General features: G+C 44.6%; 1 protein-coding gene across 1 annotated transcript in view; it reads left to right on the top strand.

The window, feature by feature from the left end:
- The first annotated feature begins 3,430 nt into the window (after positions 1-3,430).
- Positions 3,431-15,808, top strand: part of ATP11C (ATPase phospholipid transporting 11C) — a 193,266-nt gene continuing 180,888 nt past the window's right edge. Inside the window, exon 1 of the mRNA XM_031944855.1 lies at positions 3,431-3,527. Coding sequence (XP_031800715.1) covers positions 3,501-3,527 — 27 coding nt within the window. The 5' untranslated portion in view covers positions 3,431-3,500. The remainder of the gene's footprint in view (positions 3,528-15,808) is intronic.

Here is a 15,808-nt window from a genome sequence, read left to right as displayed (position 1 = left end):
TTACTTGCCCTCTAGGTGAAGGGGAGGAGCAGGGTAGGGAGAGGGGAAAAAGTTTGGAACACAAGGTTTTGCAAGGGTGATTGCTGAAAACTATCTTTGCATATGTTCTGAAAATAAAAAGCTTTATTTAAAAATAAAAAAGAAACCTGGAGGTTCACTCCTCTGTCTTCCCCCCCAAGCTTTAGCTTTACTGTATACCTAACCTAGTAATAAGGCCAAAAGACTGCTTACTCTGTGTTCCTGCCTGCAGGAGACTAGGGACTTCTGCTGTAGTCAGCTGATACCTTGAAGAGCCGGTGTTATGTTTGGGCCATGAGGTTTGGAGTTTTATTTGGAGGAAGGTGCTTTTTACACATTTGTTTCTGGAGTTGGCAGAATCAGAATGGTGGCTTAATGGTTTGCATGTCATAGGCACCAACAACAGCTTCCTACAACACCTGGGATTTCTTTGGAAAGTGCTAAAAGTCTTTCTTTATCTTCATAAAAACCACACATGGGAAGCTGGATAAGAAGGGTGGTATGAGGCTAGATTTGAATATGCAAGTTTGCCTCTTGTGCAGAGTACATTTGGATTTGCAGCTGGTTTTTTTTTTTTTTTCTTTAACATTTATGTGAGTTCTTCTGGACCCCAAATCCTAGGTTCTGGGATTAAACTAAATTGGGATACTTTCTTTTTCTTGAGAATGGTTGGACTACAGGTGTGTAATGAAGCATATAAATTTAAACTAAGCGTTGTTTGTTTTTGCTTAATTGTACTTCTTGGTGACTGTACAACTGAAGTCAAACTAGGTGTTTTCTAGAGGGAGAGAGAGCAGTACTTAGTGGGGTGGGGTTGGGGGGAAGGTAGTCGGCCAAAACGGCTATAGAAGGCACCTGATGTATGCTTTGTAGGAAGTCCAGGATTCCTAGAGCCCAAGAGACAAGAGAATGTCTTCAAAAGAGAAGGAAGGAGGTTTGCCCGGGCTAAGACGAGAAGGAATGCTCTGCAGGGAGAATCCAAAAAAGGTATTTATAAAGATGATCTCATTCTAATGTCTGAATAGCTTTGGTTACTATTATGATATAACATATTGTCAGAATTCTAGAAATTGTGCTTGAAATGAATTGGGGGGGGGGTGAACTGAACCACAGTAATTAATTCTTTGAGTTACAGAAAATGGGAATGTACAGTTAAAGTATCACTTTAGAAAGAATCTATGAAGTGGCAAAGGCCCAGAGTTTAGCCTCGTTTTGTTTGTAAAACCTAATGGTGCACCTTGACAGAAAATCTTTCTAAATAAAGAGTTGGGAAATGGGTGGGTGACATGTAAAGGAAGACCCAGAAAAATTAGTGGGTTGCAGAAAGGGAATTTTGCACGGTTCCTTGCAAGGATTCCTTTAACTGTTCCGAGAAAAGAGCTGAGCATCTCACAAATCTCCAGGCCCACTTAAGGAAGAAGGCATCTAGCTGGGGAAGAGGTACTTGGTCCACTGGGCCACTCAGCTCGGGGCAGAAGAGAGAGAAGGCCCCCAGACTAAGGCCACAGCCTCTCCCTGGCCCTGGACTGGTCCCAGCAGGGGGTGACCCCGAGGCTGGGGCTTGGAGGTAGCGAGCCACCGGGGAAAGTCACTTGCTTACCTACTTTCTTGGCGGGTCCTTGGGAAAGCCCCGAGGTTTGGCGGCATTCCGAGGGAAGTTGGGGCACCACCTGGGCTTGGATTTGAACTCAGAACACTGCCGTGGGCCCTCGCAGTGGGGTGACACAGAGGGTTTACTCTTCTGGCAGCGCACGGAAGCTGGGCGCTCACTTCGGACTTCCCAGAGAAAGTTTGACGCGGTCCGTTTTTTGCCAGGCTGAGGGGACGTGGGGGTGGGGGTGGGACAAAGGGGGCTTTAGGAGGTCCTCCAAATTGGAGGTAAAGGTTCCGTGGGTCGCGTTTTTTTTTTTTTTTCCTAATTTCCAGGTCGGGGGTCTTGCCAGTTCCGTCCTTGCCAGCGCCTGCCCTCACCGCCCCGGCCTGCTCGGCCTGGTAGGCTGGTGGACAGGCAGGCAGACAGGCGGGCGGCTGGGGGAGCTCCCAGCCCGCGTGTCAACAGCTCTGAGGGGCAGAGCAGGCTTCTTGAACTACAGTTCCCAGACTGCTTTGAGCCTAGGGCGGGCTGGGGGGGCAGCGGGAGGGAGAGGGAAATCCCGCCCCGCAGCGCAACAGCAGCGACACAAAAGCCCTACTTTACAACCTCCTAGAGAAAGTGGAAGTAAGAGAGCTTAGGTGGGGTGGGAGGGAGGAAGGAGAGAAGGAAGGAGGGAAGGAAGGAGGAAAGGAAGGAGGGAGGGAGGGAAAGAAAGGTAGGTGGGCGGGGAAGGGAGAAGAGGGGAGGGAAGAGGAGGGGAGGGCTCGAAGGAGAGCTCCAGTTGCTTTTTAGGAGTGAGGAGGTGGCTTTTTTAAACTACCCCCACCCCTACCCCCACTTCCCCCTCCCCAATTCCTTTTACTAGACGTGCAGCCCTGGGGTTGGAGTGGGCACCAACTAGCCCACTGCCGCCTCACAAGCCGGCAGAGTATTGGGGTTGGGGGCTGGGGCTTCTCGATACCTACCCCCTGGCCCGGGAGTGCGGGACTGGGGGGGGGGGGGGGAGCTGTCTGGGAGGAAGAGCGGGGAGCCCAGCCCCCTCAGTAGGTAGTCTCAAGATGGGAGTCTAGACGACAGGATAAGGGGAGAGTAATACTGCTCTTGAGTCTAGGAGCCTAGGTGCTGAGCTGGGTACCCGGGTATAAGGCTCCCGCCGTGCCCCAATTGGGGCAGTCTATTCCTGGGTTGTAAAGGCCAGAGAGACAGGGACCCGAAGCACCGGGTTGCGCAGGGCTGTGCGGGGCAATGCCCGATAGGGGCTGGCGGTGTTAAACCCGATTAGACTATACCTTTCGTTGTCCCCCATCTTCACCCCCCACCCCTCCCGCAGGAGGAGCCTAACGCTTGGGCATCTCTCCCGCTCTGCTCCCCTGGGGACTGCGGGATCTGCCCGGGTGGGTGTCTGGGTGTCTGGGTGTCTGTGTGCGTGCGCGTGTGCGTTCGCCTGTGTGAGTGAGTGTGTGTCTGTGTGGAGGGAGTGAAGATAAGGGAAAAGAGGCGGGCAGACGGGTGCCGCCCCCAGGGAGGTGCGGGCCTGGGGGTGGGGTGGGAGGAAAAAGAAGGCAGCCGGACTGCCAAGGAGCCGAAGGGGCAGTGCGGCGGTGGTGGCCGCAGGGTGCAGCGTGGCAACGCTGACAGCGGGTGCTTAGGGTAGAAGAGGCTAGGGTGTGAGGGAAGGAGGGAGGGAGGGAGGGAGAGGAGCGAGGCATTTGCCCGGCCGGGGCTCTGCTGTCGTTCGCCGGTGCCCGCCGCAGTGTGCTGGGCGCGCGGCGCCTCCCGGCTCGCCCGCCCGCCCGCCCAGGCTGCGCCCGCCCGCCCGCCGCCCAGTTCGCCAGCCCTGCCGTTCGCCCTGGCTGCGGCTGCCCGCCACCGCCTGCCCTTCCTCGAGATGTTCCGCTGGAGCATCGGCCGCTTTGTAAGTACAGCCGCTTTCGGAGCGCCCGCCTCGAGGGTGCGTGCGTTTGTTCCGCTTCCCATTTTCTTCCGCCCCGGCCGGCCAGCCGGCGCTTGATTCCGGGTTGTCAGACGGGCTTTGCAAACCCCTGGCCGCCGGGCGCTCTCTCTCTCCGGCCCCTCCCCTCCTCTCCCCACTGTGCATCCTTGCCTCCTGAGACACGCCGGCGCCCAGACCAACTCGGGGCTGCCGCGGAGTGAGCGGGAACCGGGCTCCCCTCGGCGCCCCGCCGGGGTCCGGCTGCGCTCTGGGCGCCGGGCGACCCGCTGGGAGGCTGGCTGCGGGGAGCCGAGCCGAGCCGCGCGCCTTCCGCAGTCCTGGCCCTTTTCACCCCAGCCCCAGGCTGGCCCCAGCCGAATATGGCGTTGGAATAGCGGGCAAAGCCGCCTTTTGTTTCCCTTGCCGGGAGCACATGGAGGCAGTAACCTCGAGCCTCAAACCCGAGCGCAGCGGGAACCTTTGGGGGACACGGGGGTGGGGGGGGGGAAGAGAAAGAGAGAAAGCCGGTGAGACAGACAGGCTGGCCGGGGCTAGGGGTAGCCGCCCTCAGGCCACCCCCGCCGCAGCACACGGAGCTTGGGTTGGCCCAGTCTGTGGGGTTGCCTTTAGGCTCGGCTAGTCCGGTCGGGGTGCCGGTGGGCACGGGGTCCACCAAGGAGCCCCCAGAGGCTGCGCACGCACTGTGTCTGCCAAGTACCAGGGAACCGGGGCTGCCTGAGCTCGGACTGTACGATGAAGCCAGACAGGCTGCATCCAGACCTCTTTCCCCCCCCCTCCACATTTGACACTCCCCCCCCCAGCCGCCACACACATGCACACACACGCTGTCACACGCACACCACACCTTATCACACACATACACATACGGAGACACTGTCACACGCATGCTATCACACATCACACCACACCACACTCACACACACATACACACGCACAGTCCCTGGAGTCTAAGGATTCCGCTTCCGCAGCGTGTCTGGGCTGGGGCAAGACAGATAACTGACTTTTTCCGAGTAACCTGTTTACTCCTTCAGGATGCTAGAGACAGCAAGAATACGGATAAAAATTAAATTCAAATTTTTAAAAAAGGAGGGGGGATGTTCGATTACTCCTGCTGTCTGCTATTTGCAACAACTTCCATGAATTGCCGAGAAGTGGTGGGACTAGGAATCCGCTTTCAAATTAGGATTCTTCCCCCCCCCCCCCCCCAGGGCTAGGAGGGGGTGGGGCCGGGATAGGGGTGGGGGAGAGAAAGCGCTAGACACTTTGGGAGAACTTGACAATTGGGCTGATTTTCCGGTTGCCTTTTTCTGCCGAAAATGTGCCTCGGCCATCTTCCGTACCACTGTCTGCTTCTCGCTGGTTATGTATTGCGAATTTGTTCCGTACTATGAATCGGCTGGGCTTCCACTGGCTTCTCAACTTGGCAAAAAATCTTTTCTGGTTGGGAGAAAATCTCTGCTTTGGGGCGTTGGCATCAGCAGCCTGATTGATTGATGGGCTCGCTAAATTTTACATAAATGAAATACAAAAATGTGAGCCGAGTTTTTTAAAATGACCATTGCAGATACCAGAAAGGGTTGTTAACCCCCCCCCCCCCCCCAAAAAAAAAAAAACAAAAACAAAAACAAACAACCAAACCAAACCAAAACAAAAAAACAACCCGATCTTATCGATAGGAAGTGGATTTTATTGGGGACTGGACTGAAACAAATGTCTGGGATTCCAAATTTAGCCCTGACATTTTAAGAGGCTCGGATTTAGTTATTTCACACAGATTCTTGTGATCTTGCAGTGTCGATTTGGGGTGACAAAAAAAGGTCAGGGTGAGGAGTTGAGCTAATTACAAAGGTTCCCTAAAAGGATAATCATTTTTACATGTTTCCCCTTCCCCCAGTGGGGAAGGGGGCACACACATTAACAACTACTGGAAAATCGATTGCTTTACATTTGAGAGGCTGCCATTCTCAAGAAGGAGATCTGAACACCCAAAAGCAGTTGGGTTAAAACAAATATTCCTGATGCCACTTGCCCATTGGTACCTGCATTGTACCACAGCCCACTAATTAACTAGTGCCGGTGTTGGAAGCAAGAGCATGCAGTAGAATTTACAGCAGTTGTGGTGTTTGCCAGCCTGCAGGTTTGGATGCAAGTACATAGAGCTCAGCCCCTAGCAGCAGAGTACCTTTTGCACTCACTTGGAGATGCATGCTGATATCTTTGGGTGAACTGCATCTCCTTAATTGCTTAGATTTTCCTTCCGGGCCTGCGAATATGGTGAGTATAGGGATTTAGAATCCATGTATGAAACTGGAGGCTTCTTTGGAGTTCTTTTCAAGCCCCTAAAATGCTAGGGATTTGTATGACAGACTTGAAATATCCCATTTAATAGACAGGTTCTTAAGATGGCTTCAAGGGTGCTGGTGGCCAAATTTTTATCTTATTTGAGCCAATAAACCTAGGTTGCAGCCATCCTTTTCCTAGTGGAGAGTTTCCCCAGGGTGCACTGGGGAAGTGGCTAAAGACACTGGCTAAGTGTGCATCATTTTTAGGTTGGACTTTGAGACTTTTCCTATAGTTGTTCATTCTAGAAGAAAGATTTGAATTCATCTGCTTTGCTGGTAGCAGGGGGCTTCCATGCTTGGTGAATATATTGCTGGTGATGCTTGCAAATCAAACTGGTTTTTTGGTGCATTGATGTGTAAGTGGGAGGGGGGAAGGGTTGAATGTGGAGTAAGGGATTGCTGGTGACAGTTGGTTACCTGAGAAGCTTTTTACTTTTAAATCTCCTGTAGTAAGTCTGTGTATCTGTTCTGTAGTCTTTGCTGAATCATCTCAAGACATGCCATTTCTTTGCCAGCCTATGTAACTTACATGAAGTAGCAGTTGGTTTTCCTGCTTAAAACCAGTGGCCTGAAGGCCCATGTATAACAGTGTCCCCTTTTTTTGGCAGGTGACGTTTTGGCTTTATTTTGGACAGCTCCAAGGTACAGATCAAATGTTAGGATTTGGTGCAGAATTGTGACATTAGTGGGATTTTGGTTCTGTCTCCAAGAATCAAGAGATGAAAGGATCTGAGCACACTTAGCAATAGCGCCCCCTTTTGTCGCTCCCCATCAGCTATCTCCCTGAATAAGACTCTTAACAGTCATATTATGTTTTATCCTTTACAAAGCGGTATTTGTTTTTGAAGCTCACAATATCTGGGTAAACTGGGTGCCAGTGTTATCGATCTCATTTTACAGATGAAGCAGCTGAGGCTCAGAAATGCTGGTTTAGGGTTATAGATGCGATAAATATTAGAGAGAGGATTTAAATCTAAGCCTTCTTGACTCCTCACTTGCCCCAAGTGCCTGGTAAAGATGCCTATGTTATTAAAAAAAAATTGCATTTCCTCCAAAAAGCATGGTTACTCTTAAGTTCCTTTTTTTTTATTTTTGTACCAGTACCAAGTATGTACACATTAGGTACATGAGGGATATTTGTTTTCATTTTAAAAAATAATGCAGGCGGGGTCGCATCACGAACAAGGGGCCAGCCTTGGAGTCGACAAAACATGGATTCAAGTCCTGGATTGGTTAACACCTGCTGGTTGTATGACCAGACTCTTTAAAGACTTGGGATAAGTTACAGATCTTTGCCAGTGGAGGGAATCCCCATACCAGGAGATCTTCACTCTGATAGATCCTAAATTAAAAAAAAATTATAAGCTTATTGACATTCTCAATAAATATGAACAAATAAGCTGAAGCATAGTGCTCCCTTTAAAATCACATGATTGGAATGGTTTACATTTTGATAAAAGACCATAAATGACGACAATAATATTTTGATTGTCGTGTCCCATTCTGTTCTTCCATCTGTATACTTTTAAAGCTTTACTGCTGCTCTTATATCTAAGTCAACATGTACTGTTCTTATTTCTCTTTACTCTGCATCACTTCCTAGGAGTCTATATTTCATTTTATTCTTCACATTTGTCAATTTTATAGCACAATAATATACCATTACTTTATTAAGAGACAATTATTCACCTGTTCTCTGATCATTGGGCATAGAGGTTATTTGGAGTTTTTCCCCAATATAAACATAACAGCTATAGTTCTTTTTCTAAAGATAAAATCTTTAGCTGTGAGGGATCAAACACAAACTTACAACATTCATGAGTACTCCTGGAACCTCATTAAAATGTAATTTGGAAATGTTTAACAAATTAAATAAAGATGTAGTAGAACATAGATTATGTCAACTTGTACTTTTTGAGCTCAATATGTAGCCTATGGGGATTCCTCCTTATGTTTTACTTTTGGAGGCAATTGGGGTTAGGTGACTTGCCCAGGATCACTCAGCTGGTAAGCATCAGAAACTGGAGTTGAACTCAGATTTTTTTTTATGGTTTTGTGCATTCCTTTTCCCTTCCTCTCTTTTGAGTTTGACACCACAGCTTTAGGCTCTGTAAAATTGTAGTATGATCCTTGAGTCACAATACACTTACTGTGCAGTTCCAAATTAGACTGTGCCACTTTGCAGTTCCACCAACAATGTAATTGTGTGTCTGTTTCCACACTATGGATTTTATAGTTTTAAAATATTTAAATCAATTCCTTCTTTAAGGTGGCAGCTCAAGATTTTGATTTGAATTTTTCTGGTTATTAGAGAGCTTGATTAGTTTTTCAAGTGGTTATTATCAATTTGTGTTTTTCTCTTTGAATATTATCTATTAATTTCCTTTGATCTTTTGGGAATGGGCTATTACTGCTGTAAGTTTGCATCTTTGTAATGATGGGTGTCAGATTTTTTTTTTTTTTTTTAAATTTAATAGCCTTTTATTTACAGGATATATACATGGGTAACTTTACAGCATTAACATTTACATTTACATTAACATTTTACAGCATTAACAATTGCCAAACCTCTTGTTCCAATTTTTCACCTCTTACCCCCCCACCCCCTCCCCTAAATGGCAGGATGACCAGTAGATGTTAAATATATTAAAATATAACTTAGATGGGTGTCAGATTTTTATCACCTAGTGATCACTAAAGTCTTCCTCTGATGTCTAATCATAATGAGAAGAAAAGAAGATGGAGAGAAAAGAAAGTACTCTTTAGAGTTTTGTCAGTTTAGTTTTTTTGCAGCAGCCCTTCTATATCCAATTTAAAACAAAGTGTCCCCTTTTCCTAATCCGGTAGGGAGAGACTGTGAATGTAGTGGTGAGCTGTTCATTCATAGGCCATTGATACATGGAATAAGGATTCACCCCTATACATGTTGAATTTTCTGGATGATATAATTATTTTTCTGTCTTGTTTTGTTAGTAGGCCAGGCCTGCCTTTGTGGACATTGTGGAAAATGCTGGTGTAATTTTTGTCGTTGGTAGGTTTATTTCATCCTTTTTTTTTTTCTTAATATACTTCAGAATAAGCTTCACGGCTGCATCGATGACAAGATGTATCATATACATGTATATGTATGTCTGTATATCGTAATAGAACGGTCAGGTTAAGTGAATAAAACATAGGATTCTAATATCAACGAGTTACAATAAAATGTACTTTTAACTCTTTGTGTGACCTTCAGTTCCTTATTTGTGAAAGTTCTCTTCCAGCTCTAGATGATGGTCCCAAATCATTCTGCTCTCTTTTGTACCTCAATGGCCTTATCTGTGAAAAAGAGAAGAAATCTTTTCTGGCTGGAAAACTTTACTTGTTTTGGAGATTTAGATGCCCCTTTAGGATATTACAATGCCTCAGGATCCTTGTGTTTAGGGGATCATTTCTCATCTTAAATTAGCTAGAGGAGGTATAATGTAATGATTTTTCTGTGTAAATAGATTCATGGAGATGAAGTGACTTGGCCTGGATTGGTTGTTCTGCTAATACCTGTCGGAGTATTTGTTGTTGAACCTGTGTGGTCCTGATTTCCCATCCTCATGTACTCATTCTATATTAACCTTATTAGCATACTGCAGAAATGTCTCTTTTGGACCAATTCCCTAATAGCTATGTGCCTCTTTTTCTCATTTCTTATATAAAGAATTCAGAAAATACTAGTTTTAAAGCTTGCCATTTTGGACCTCAAATCAACAGGAGTTTACTGTAATGTTCTGCATCATCTGGTTTACATATAAAAATCTGCCCATATTAGGGGACCTCAAACTTCAGACCTCACAAATATGCTTGGTTTGTATGTCTTGGGATGCATTTATTGAGTACGCATTATTAGATTGTTTAGTTATCTGATGGCCCTCCTGGGGTTACTGTTATGGGACAAGATCTCCTAGTCACTGGGTAGCACTGTTTTGCACACAGTAGGAGTTTAATAAATGTTAAGTTTGAAATCCAGCTAACTTGGTAGAATCATTTGGTACTGACCAGTAACTTGAGTAAAACTTAAGGGGGAGCTAGTGGTCAAAGTAAGGTTGTTTTAAAAATCCTGCTTATCCCGAATCAGAGGTAACTTAATATGTGCATTGCTAATATAAATAACTTTGTAAAAAAAAAAAAAGCGCTATGTAAATGTAAATGTAAGCTATTATTGATAGAACAATTGAGCAAGCACTAGGGCTACCGGGATGCTTAGCCCCTCTGCTGCTTGTGCAAATGGACCATAACACCTGTGGGGGTAGGTGGGGGCAGGTGAGCGCCTGGGAGAGGAAGTAGAAGTTAAATAATAGCCCAACTACTTGAGATCCTTGGCCTGTGGTGGGGTTTGGGGTTGATTTTTGTGTATTAGGTTGTATTTACATAGTGTCAAAATAACTGGTCCATTCAGTCAGATCCTAGTCCATTACTTGGAAGAAAGAAAAACAAACAAACAAACCGGCCAATCCCATTGCTCTCCTGAATGGATAGGTTAATCCAGTCAAAATGTCTGATTCCATGGCCCTCAAAAGGCCCAGCCAGCCACATTAAGAGAACATTCATTTTCTCTTAAAGACAGATGCTGAGAATAACTGCTAAAGGTGCAGTGAAATTTTATATTTGTGTAGAGCAGAGGGAACCATAAGTCCTTATGGATGTTAGTTGAGCTAAATCCAGAGAGATTGAAATTATTCTCTTAAAGAGATCTCTCATGAATCAGAGGTTTTATTTTTAATATTAATTAGGCTATTATAATTTTTTTGTTCCCAGTATAGCTTATAAATCATGTAAGAGTTGGGAAGCCTTCTTCCTTGTTTCTGCCAACATCCTCTCCTTTTACTTTATGGTGTCAGAATGTGTTTGCGGCTAGTGTAATTTATTTTGAGGCTCTTAGGCACCAGTGTTTTCCCAAAGCATTGCTTCTCACTCAGTCCTTCTCAGAGAATTCAGCCTATAGTCTTATTTATGATGTTTTTGCCCTGGGTATAGAGGACGTGGGAAAGACAGCCTGACTGAATTGAAGGGGTAATGAATAGTACAGGCCCAGTCAATACCACCAGTAATACTCGGAGCAGACCATATGTACTTCAGCTTGGACTTCTTGCCAAGGGACAGCTTGAAAGCAATGTTCTTTCAGGATATAAAACATTAGATGTTTTAAATTAGAGGGGGGAAATCGTGGACAAAGACTTTGTCCCAGTATAATCCTAGCTCGGTCAGTCTCTTCGAAGCCATCAAATTTGTTTTGTGTCTCCTACACTGCAAGGAAAATTGCCCTGACCTTGGGGTTCATAGAACCCAACATTTATTAACCTTTTTCTGTGGTGCAAGGTACTGAGGCTACCCAGACGAAAATCCAAACTGCATGTCCCCGGGGGTATATGTGTTAATGTGGTTAATTTAAAATTTGTACTGAGGAGCTCTAGGTTTAGAATCTGAAAGACTTGTTCTGCGGTCTAGCCCTCCCACTTGCTAGCCACTTGGATAAATCATATTACTTTCTTTTTCATCTGTCAGATGGAGATAGATTCTTTGGAAGTCTTTGTGTAGAAAGCCTATTGGGAACTCGAAAGCTCACTTCAGTGTGTTGTCTAATTGGTATCGTTGACTGTGGCACACTTTCGCTATATTAATACCCTCCTCTTAAGCGTCTTAAGGAGATGAAGGTGGCCCTGGGCTCCCAAAGGCTACAGCATTGAAGTACAAGCTCTGATGGAACTGAGCTGGGGAGGCTTCCGGTCTCAGCCTGATTGATGACATACATCCTAGGAGCAAACTAGAGAAATTTGGAGAGCAGACTCGGCATCAGCTTGACCACTTGGGGGTGAACATGTGGGTTATGGCATCTTGTGACTCTTGAGATTGTGCACATGCACCCATTCTTACACATACGCGTGGCCTGGCAGACAGTCAGGTTCTAAGCTTGGGGGTCAGACCTGCTTTCAAGGCCTTTCTCTGATACACTGGCTATGTGACTCTAGGCAAATCACTTAAATCTCTCACTGTTCTAGGTAACTCTCTTAAGAGTAAAAGGTGCAAAGAAGATGCCGATCTTCCTTAGAACAGGTAGTTTTCCTTACTTGCTTAGTTCCCTAGCATCAGACTACCTGTCTGTCTATCTCTGTCTCACTCTACCTCATTCTGTGTGTCCATCTCTTTTTCTCTCTGCTTCTATCACCTTACCCTTTCTCAATCTCTGTTTCCCCATCTGTATATCCTTCTATCTCACCGTCTTCCTTTCTACCACTCGGTCTGTCTCTATTTGTCTGTTTCATTCTATCTCAGTCTCTTTTCTGTCTGTCTCTCATCTCTCTGTGTGTCTCTGTCCCTCATCATTTATCAGTATTTGCCCAATGATCTCACTATCTCATTTTATCTCTATCTCACCCACCTACCTAATTTATCATCTCTTTGTCTCATTGACATCTATCACCTTCCTTTCTACCTACGGACACCTATCTACCTATGGACCTACTTACTTATTTCAGTCTTTTTGTCTCAGTCTCACTCTATCTCATTTGTCTTATCTATATATTCTCTCTTTCTGCCTATCTGTCTCCATCCATTTTTCCATCTATCTTTCATCTCTTAATTTCTATCCATTTATCCATCCATCTTTACATGTATCCATATGTTGCACTATTTCTCTCAATTTCATTCTTTCTACCTCATTCACTCTTAGCTCCCTATCTAATTTATTTCTTTCATATAGATCACTTTTCTACCTACTTGTATTGTCTTTCTTTGTCTCTTTATCTCATTATCGAGCTATTTCCTACTTTTTTTGCCTTTTTAATTTATCCCTTCCTCTCCCCTGCCTTCTCTTTTCTGTTTCTGTCTCTCTCTCTTTCTCCCCTTTCCTTTCCTTTCTATTTACCTACTGTTTTCTCTGTGTGTATGTCTCTCTCATGCCCACATACATGCATATACATGTATGTATGTACTTCTCCATACCCTAACAATTAGACCTTAAAGTACTGACGTATAGAATAAAATGTTGACCTCAACTTAGACTTTGTCATTTCTTGTACATGAAAACTTTTTTTAAAAACCCAAACCCAAAGTAGCAAGTGTCCCATTAAACCTTGGTAGTTAGTGTGCATTCTTTTTATTGAGATCCTCTTGGTGATGACACCATTTGTATCTGATTCTGGAACCACACAATTTAATGACATTTTCCCTCAATTTACCTTTGACAGTCATCATGTTGATCTATACCTTTATGTAGAGAAAGGGGGCATCACCATTAGTTTATATAGTCCTCTCATTTTGTAGAAAACTGAGGTTTCCAGACCAATGAAGTGACTTGTCTAAGGTCACACAGCTAGATCCTATTTGCCTATTCCAATCCCAATCCTAGGTCTTTCTGTATGTCTTTCTGTCTGTGGCAGCTTCAGATGCTGCCATACTTCCAGGGTCTTGATGTATGTTCTTTGTTAGAAAGTCTTTATGATCTGGGGCAATCCAGTATTGCCACCTAAAGCAAATAGAATGCTTTAAAAAAATGATAATCTCTTCAAAGAATATCACTGGCAGCAAGAGCCTTCTTGTAAATACCTGATAATACCCGAGTGAAGAAATGAACAAATTGGCTCCATTCTGTCAGTGTATGCCTCATTCTGTAACGGTAGTTCCTTTAAAAAAATTATTATTACAGCTTTTTATCGACAGAACATATGCATGGGTAATTTTTCAGCATTGACCCTTGCAAAACCTTCTGTTCCAACTTTTCCCCTCCTTCCCCCCACCCCCTCCCCTAGATGGCAGGCAGTCCAGTGCGTGTTAAATATGTGCAACGGTAGCGCCTTGCTTTTCTGTTGAAGTGGAGTAGGTTGTTTTCACCATGAATCCAATGAAGTCACGATTTGGGCATTTCATCAGTGTTCTCTTGTGGTTTTCCTTTGTTATCATGGCTCCTGTGTATGTTGTCTTCTTGCTTGGCTTCAGCTCATTGAAGTCTTCCTGTCCTTGAACATTACTTTCGAATGCTCTTTTATTTGTTCAGCCAATTAATGAGTACCCACCCTTCTTCTATTTCCGCTATAAATATTTTTGCACCATGTATAGCAAACTGTCAGCCTTCCTGGGAGCAAATTGGTGCCCTACTTGGAAAAAGGGAATGTATTGATGTCACTCCATGAAAACATCAGGACATACTGACCTGTTTGCTCTTCCCCATCTATGATTGTATCTCATCTCCCACTTCCATGCCTTTGCACTGATGGTCCCTTGGGACTGGCACTTCCTTTTCATGTCAGCCTTATTAGATCTCTAACTTCCTTCAAATATCAGCTTTTTCTGATTCTTTCTGTACCCCAGTTATGAATATTTCTTCCTTCTTGAGATAACGCTATGTTTACTTGTCTATGTATCATATCCTACATCCACCCTCGGCATCTTAAGCTTCTTGGTGATAGGAGGTTTGTAGTAATTTTATCCTCGCAATACCCATTGTTCCTGGCACATAGTAAATGTTTAACAAATTATTGTTAAAAACGAATTGAACCACAGAGGAATCGCCCAGGCACGTTTCTCTCCCCCACCCTCCCGATGCTGTTTTTGGTAACAGGTTTTAGATTTCCTCTTGCACCTCAGGCACACTTCACCATCCCCACCCCACAGTCTGATCACTGAATCAGTGATTTAATACCCCCAAGACAGCCAGCAGATATATTGAAGAATATATTGCCCTGGAAGATGAGACCAGCAAACAGATGCTCTCCGTAGCATAGAAGCTGTTAGTTTTAAAGGTTCTGTGAGTGTGGGGGAGTCACTTTAATTCTTTGGCCTTCAGTTTTTTCTTCCACAAGATGGGGAAGGGAAGGGATAAGACCTAGACGAGTTTAAAGATCCTTCTAAATGTGAATCTCTGACCCATTGGCATTGGATTTTTCTAAGGTGGCGGGTAGCCAGCCTTCCATACTGAGATCACCTAATGAAACGAGTAATTCTTTTATGACTTGGCAGCGAGGACTAATAGAAACTGTATTCCAGTGGTGAATTCCTTAGCAGCACAGGAATTCTGCTGGTTGACAGCAAGTGGAAACTTGGAAAGGAAGGTCAGAGGAATTGGGAACAGCTGGAAAGGGCCGATTATATAAACCACTCATGCCTTAAGGAAGCTGTATAGGTACTGTCTTCCTGGGGGTTGATGCAGGGAGTAGCTAATGCAAATTGCATCTCATATACTCCAGCATATAATTTGCTCTAATGTTTCTGTTCTGTGCATCTCTTCCTTGCCTTTCAGTTCTCCTTGTACATTTTTTTTAGGAAAAGAAAGAAACAAATCCATACTTAGCATGTTTTTCTAAGGTAAAAAAGAGGTTCTAGAGTACTAGGACTAGAGTAAAGAGGTTTGCTTCCTTTTTGTTAATTTTATTGTAAAGAATGTTTTATTTGAAAACACAATACCAATTGTTGACATAGGGAGTTCAACCTGGTTAATGACCACGAGTGTTCATTAATTTCAATACATTATAACAGTGTCATATCTCATTCCTTCTCTTCAAGTCCCCATAAGGAAGGAGCCTTTGTTCATTCATTCTCATTTTTCCTCATGACTATAGTCAGTATGTATTATATTTCATTCACTTTTTTTCCTGTTTATTGCATAAATGTCTTTCCATATTTCTTTGTATTCCTTATACTTGGTCTTAATTGCATCATTTAAGAATTAGGATATTGAACATCTGGGACCAAATTATTCAAGCCCTTCCCCCCAGATACTTGAGTTACAGTTGAGAAGGGAGAACGCATTCCAAAGATTGTCTAGCAAAAATAAAGTGCCTGTAAGCCTAGAACAGTAGGGGTGTGGTAGAAAAAGGAGAACTGGGTTGAGAAGAGGAATAAGGACATGGTGGGGGAGTGGAGGGAGGATGGAGG

This window comes from Sarcophilus harrisii, chromosome X (assembly GCF_902635505.1).
Source record: "Sarcophilus harrisii chromosome X, mSarHar1.11, whole genome shotgun sequence".
In the NCBI taxonomy this organism is placed as follows: domain Eukaryota; kingdom Metazoa; phylum Chordata; class Mammalia; order Dasyuromorphia; family Dasyuridae; genus Sarcophilus; species Sarcophilus harrisii.
This window is presented reverse-complemented; position numbering and strand designations above follow the sequence as displayed.